The sequence below is a fragment of the Lepidochelys olivacea genome (assembly GCF_965140295.1).
Source record: "Lepidochelys olivacea isolate rLepOli2 genome assembly, chromosome: 1".
Classification (NCBI taxonomy): Eukaryota; Metazoa; Chordata; order Testudines; family Cheloniidae; genus Lepidochelys; species Lepidochelys olivacea.
This window is the reverse complement of record NC_140411.1, coordinates 193,815,376-193,821,652: the sequence shown is the minus strand read 5'-3', so window position 1 is coordinate 193,821,652 and position 6,277 is coordinate 193,815,376. Positions and strand designations below refer to the sequence as shown.

General features: G+C 39.1%; 1 protein-coding gene across 1 annotated transcript in view; it reads left to right on the top strand.

Annotated features, from left to right (window-relative positions):
- Window positions 1-1,238: 1,238 nt before the first annotated feature.
- The window catches only part of LOC311519658 (suppressor of tumorigenicity 14 protein homolog), a gene marked incomplete at both ends in the record, with an annotated part of 28,232 nt that continues 23,193 nt past the window's right edge, over window positions 1,239-6,277 (top strand). Inside the window, 6 exons of the mRNA XM_084626390.1 lie at window positions 1,239-1,322; window positions 1,514-1,682; window positions 2,297-2,421; window positions 3,448-3,515; window positions 4,728-4,924; window positions 5,028-5,066. Of these exons, the coding sequence (XP_084482516.1) occupies window positions 1,239-1,322; window positions 1,514-1,682; window positions 2,297-2,421; window positions 3,448-3,515; window positions 4,728-4,924; window positions 5,028-5,066 (682 nt within the window). The remainder of the gene's footprint in view (window positions 1,323-1,513; window positions 1,683-2,296; window positions 2,422-3,447; window positions 3,516-4,727; window positions 4,925-5,027; window positions 5,067-6,277) is intronic.

Sequence of the window (6,277 nt, the reverse complement as noted above, 5' to 3'; positions counted from 1 at the left end):
GCAAGGATCTTGCTGAACTTTAGTAGGGTGGTCAAGTATTGTTTTGCATTCAACCAGCTATATGCCTGATCTGTAGACCATACTTATGCAAAAGTCATTAAAAATCCATGTACATTTTTGCTAAGTAATGACTGCAGCAAATTGGGTACTATAAACTAGAAACAAGGCTTCTCATGCATTTTTCTTTGTGAGTATCGTTTAGTTTATTTAGGGCTAACACTATTTAAAAAAAAAGAAAATCTAAGAGGCCTTCTTCCCTAATGCATTTCTTCTATCTCAAAGTTTCTTCTAACTTAAGTCAGACAAATACCAGTCAATCAGCGAGCCAGGTATAAAATGGGAGTAGGTGGAAAGGGGAGGAGGACTTGAAAGAGAAACGTTTGTGTGGTTCTTTTTTGCATTCCTGAGTCATGAGAGGGACTAGATTGCATTCAAGCAAATTCCTTCTGCATTCTATCACTTTTGGATTTACTTTTTCCCTGAATTGACTTTAGTACCAGGACCTTTAATATTTTAAGCACCCTACGCTCACGGGCGCTGGAATGGTTTGTATAGTGGGGGTGCTGTGAGCCATTGAACCAAACTGTAAACCCTGTATGTGATGTGAACCACTCCAAGCCAGAGGGTGCTGCTGCACCCCCAGCACCTGCTAGTTTCAGCATCTCTGCCTCCATTTTCTTTATTGACATGCGGAATTTCATTTCAGTTGCAGTAAATCAATTTACTCCAAAAAGGTAAACTTGAACACTAAGAAAAGTATTGTTAGTACTTCTGTTCTGTGCCATAGGCACTACATTGTTGTTCAGAATTGTAGAAGTCCATTTTCCTCAGAAATGGTGCGCCACAGATTCCTGTGAATATCTCCAGGGTTTCTATCAGGTGTTCAACAGAAGCTGCTGCATTTAAATCAGCTTGGATTTAATTTGTTTTTGATCATTTATTGAACACACACTGTTTGGAAAAGTAACTGAAAGTTTCTCTAGCTCATGTATTTCTAAGGGAGAGGAATAACAGATCTATCATTCCTTTGGAGGGATCTATTAAGCCTGTGTGGAAAACAAAGAGTTACAGCAGTGATGACTCTTCCTTCCCACCTACCTTGAACGCAGACTGGCTCTCTCTTTAAGCAGTATGCCGAAGGTGAAATGAGAGAGGCAGTAGGAAAAAGTGCACCTTATTCAAGTTCCTTTCAGGATTTTGATGTTTCGAATTGTCAGAAGCAAGTCTTTTGAAGCATAATGATGCAGTCTTTCCCCTCCAAACGGATCCCTGTGGTATACAACATACCCGCTCCCAGTGATTCTGAACATGGATCTGGACAGGTAAGAGATTGCAACTAAGCTTTATTGCACAAAGCACAATAAACATGTTTTACTCTTGGGGATGTAGCTGGCTGTGTTCACGTTTGGAAAACAGCTCATAAATGAAGCAAGAGTTATAAATTGGACAAGGAAAACAGCACCTGATTTGTTGTCTGAGATATTGATATTTTCCACTTGTTTTTCTTTGACAGAGTCCAAATCTTCCTCATCTCCAGTCTCCTCAAAAAGAAATCTCATGTGTGCAACATTCTTTCTTCAAACAGATGAATCTGCATTTCTGGAGAAGATGGCTTCTAGGAATGTTACCTCTGATTTCTTTAGCAGTCACTGTACTCGTGTTGGTCCTGTACTGTTCATTATGTAAGTGCCATTCCTCAATAACCCCATTTATTTTTCAATACCCATTTAAGTGCTGAATCCATTCCGTGTTTGGACAGGCACAACTTAAAAAGTAGGCTGATGAGTTAATGTTAATTCAACTATGTGTTGATTAGCAGGAGTTCGAGACTCATGACGGTGTGGACTGTGCTTGGACACTTGGTAGATTCCATAATCAGTAGGGCTACAATTAAGGGAGTTAGTGCCCGCATGCCACTGCAATTCAGTCATCTTTGCAGTGGGATTTGGATCCTATAGAAACTCGCCCTTTTCAAATCCCAGCCTAAACTCATCCAATTTCTATCCTTGTGAGCCAGTAATGTTGGAAACTTTGATTTTTAGCAAATTGAATGTATAGCTAGAAATCCAACACCTGGGTGCTGCCTACTCCCCTACAAATACAGTGTTATTCTATATTAAGTATTATCCTCGGCCACTGAATGGCAATAGTTTGATTAATTAACATGCCTTATTTTCACATAATTCTGTTGAGTAACATCAAGATTAAATCAATTCTTTCACAAGCATCTGGTTCTTGAATGTTTGGAGCAAGGCTAGGCTATTACCCTTGCTAATGCATGATCCTGTTTCTGTAGCTCCAGCATTCTCCTTTATCTATATTGGTGGAAGTGTAGAAATACCTAACTTGACCTATACAAGTGACCTCACTGATCCAAAGTCACAGAAATTTATAAGGCAAGCAGAAGCAATCCAGAACTATGTAAGTACTCACAGGTGACATAACCTATAACTCGAAAATATTTTATCACTTGTTTCGTTGAAATCCTTTCTTCAAAATTCAAAGGTATAGTAGAAAGCTGAGGTTTGAGTCATGGGTATTTGTTCTTTTCTTTCAAAGTAATAAAATCAAGGATTAGTCTGGGAGAGAGTCAAGTTACAAAGCTTAAGACAAGTGCCCTCTTTAAGACAGGGCAAGTGGATGGGAGACAATTAAACTTGTTACACTGCCACAGTGCATTAGGAATGTAACTAGCCAAATTCAACCTTGTTGTCTTACACTAAATAGCAATATTTGTTGTTGTTTTTTTAAAAAAGGGTAGTTCAAAGCTGAAAGCATTCAGCTTTTGTAAAAGAACTATAAGTGATTTTTTTTTTCAGCCTAGATACCCTGTATTGATTTGTTGCTGCTTGGGTGTGGTTTTTTTAATTACAGTTTTAAATTATTGCACAAACTCTTTTTTGGTTCCCCACTCCTCACCAGCACAACAATGCTTGCTTTCTTGCGCTTCTCATACAAGTTTGTATTTGTGAGATCAATGCTGTTTCCTGGGTCCATGCTAACAGAGGGCTTTAAGCACAAAGCCGCCCTCTGTTAGCCTGTATTTCCCAACAGAGTTAATCTTGTGTCTCAAAACTGCTTTGTGCATGGCCGACATGAGTTGTCCGTGACTGGATTATAAACCAGAAATGTCACAGAGTTTAAATAATTAAAACACATAATCTAGTTTTGAATTTTTTTATATTTCCTTACACACACACTTTTTTTTCTTGGCTAAAGAAGAGTTCATTGCAACTTTGTTCAAACTGAAATGGAAGTTGAAATGTGTACATTGCTTACCATTCTTACCTGACTCGAAACGCTTTATACTATGTAGTCACTTTCAAATGCAATTTACTGGTGAAGTGTTTATGGCATGATTCTTCAAAAAGTTTGTGATTAGCTGACAATCAAATTTAACAATTTCTTTTGTTCTTATATTTAGCTTTCTAATTATTTAACTGTCAGTTTTCAGAACTATACGAGTCTTCTACGTTAGGGAGATATTACTTGAAATCTGTTGTTGCTGCGTTTAGGTAAGTCCTTTTCTAGATGTACTAAATAAAGTGTGTGTGTGTGTGTGTGTGTGTGTGTGCGTGTGTTTTGCGGTGTGTGTTGTTTTTAATGGCTTTCCTGGGAGGGATATGTAGAATTTTATAATATGGGAAATAAAGCCAAGTACTGTAGCATACTTAAAACCAAGGGGTAAATGCTATGAGATAAATACTTAAGGTTTTTGCTTTCAATACTTTGTTTGTTACTGAGGAAAACTATTAGACAAAATCCAAGTTTGTTGGTTGTGGATTGGTTTCATGCTGGTTGAAGGGATTGCTTTTAAGTATATCCACCTACTTCAGATCTTATAAAGTAGTTTTCAACAGACATTTTTCTTTCTCTTCCACTCTTTTGAATAACCTGTTTATGTAAGATGCCTTCCAATGCAACACCTTTTCTGACGTCCTAAAACAAAATATACAGGGGTACATTCTGGTGGGGCACTGTACCTGCCAGGAAAACCAGCACACAGAGTAGAATGGTCCTACAGTCATTTCCATCTGTAATTTTTTGAAAGACTGAGCTACTGGCCATTTTGGGATGGAGTCTAGCGATCACGAGGCATGATCATCTGCCTTTTTGTGCATATAAATCGGTTGATCCAGCCATGGCTTCTTCATGTACATATGCACACAGACTATTTTTCCTCTTCATACAAATAATTTGAACAAGGGACTGTGTGGTTCTCTGGCTGGGCAGAATATGGATATACTTTTGTGGTGGCATTTTTCAAAAGGCAAATGAAACTTGACTTCATAGTATTACAGGAGTTTTACCATTGACTTCAATGGGAGCAGACAAGGCAATTCAAAGTTTATCAAAAAGCCACCACATAGGTGGCCCTTAGGAAAAATTGCTCTAGAGTTTGAATACATGATGGCAAATAAAATAAAAAAGTAATTATGAGTCTATAGAACAGTTTAAAAGGATTTCTCCTCAAGGGAATTGTTCTCAGCATTCATGCTTCACTGTTTTAGTGATGGATCTGTCTGTATCCAACTTCTGTCGGTCTAGTCTATGGGAAAAGAGGAACTTTGCAAGAAGAGGGCTTTGTACCTTTATATACAGCAGTAGCAAAACAGTTGTGCAGAAAGTTAATATTGACATATGCTAGCTGAGACTACAGAACTAATCAAAATCAAACTGAAAATGACAACTGAAATCCATTTATAATGTACTGTTTCCCCCCACAGCGAAGGAGAAGATGGTCTCCGAGCTTACTACTGGAATACATTCTGGGCACCACAAGAGATAGTGCACTCTTTCAAAAAACTAACCTCACTGAAACATAAGGAAATAATCAGAAAACATACACTTCAGACTACTAATTCTTCTGCTGAATCCTTTCCTGTGGAAGAGGATTTTGATCTCTTAACAATGGAGCTTTTTGGTAACAACCTAACTGTTGTTTGTTTGTTTGTTTTTTAAAGTCTTAACTCCTTCAGGTTGTGTTTTGCTCACATAGCTGACAAATGTCCCTTTTTTAATTTAAGTTTCAGATTCTTCAGACTATGATGTGACACTGAAGTCAGGTAATTGCTATTCTTAAATACACAACTTTACTACTTGCAAAACTAAGTGTTCTTTAACAATAAAACAGTGGCAGCACCATGTTAATAATAATTATTAATTATATTTATTCTGGTAATGTTTAAGGGCCTAGTGAGAATTGGGTCCCATTACGGTAAGCTCTGTACTAAGACAGAAGTAGACAGTCCCTGCCCTGAAGAGTTTACACATTAAATACGGTAAATTCCTGATGATCCGAATAGCATGGGAGACGTGGATTTTGTTTGGATAGTTGGGAGTTCAGATAATTGAGAGTGCAGGAGCCATTCAGCAGCGGGGTGGCCTCCTCCACAGTAAGGGGTTCCTCCTCCTCCTCCACCTTGCAGTCCTGGACGGGGTCTCTGCTCTGCCTGCCTTATTCACTCCTGTGACAACGGGGCTGCAGAGGGCTTACTGCACTGTCACAGGAGCTGTTCAGCAGCAGGGTGGCCTCCCCCACAACTAGGGGTGGATTTTCTTCACAGTCCTGGCTGGGGGAAGGGGAAGTGGGTGGGATGTCTCTGACCTATTATCCGGACCTCTGTGTTATCCAGATTGCTTCCTTCTGCCCCACCATGAGATGCAGGCTGCAGAGGACAAGTATCTCATGCTGTGGGCCAACAAAGGGATTCAGGTAATGCAGAGGTACAGATAATTGGATGAACAGGAGTATACTGTAATAGACTAAGTGAGAGAGTATTTTTTATAATTGCTGGTCAAAACTTTCTCGCATGTTCAGCTTTTAAAGCCATATTTAGCAACCCGAATACAAAGGTGTAGATGAGAGCCAGCAGCTCCCAGTGACTTGTACTGGGAGTTGGAGCTGCTCAGCACCGAAAAATCAAACCACTTATATATTGCTTAAATATATACTGAAGAACTTAACTCTAGGCAGCCAGTTTAGAAAATTTTGGCCGTTACAATTAGCGATCCTTTTGTATGTTATTTTCTACACTGATGGTATCCCCAAGTTCTTTATAGTGTCAAGAATAGTAGAGGGAGAGAAATGAAGAGGCATAGACAAGGTTTTTACAGCGGAGAGTTCAAATGATATGGCAAGAGCTGAAGAAATGGCTTGTCAGGCTAATGGAATGTGAGATGAGTGGGGAGCTGGTGGAGTTCTGGGAAGAATGTGAAATAATGGGCAGCCAGTATTTGTGAGAAGGCAGGTTGCAGCAGCCTCTGTATATGTTGG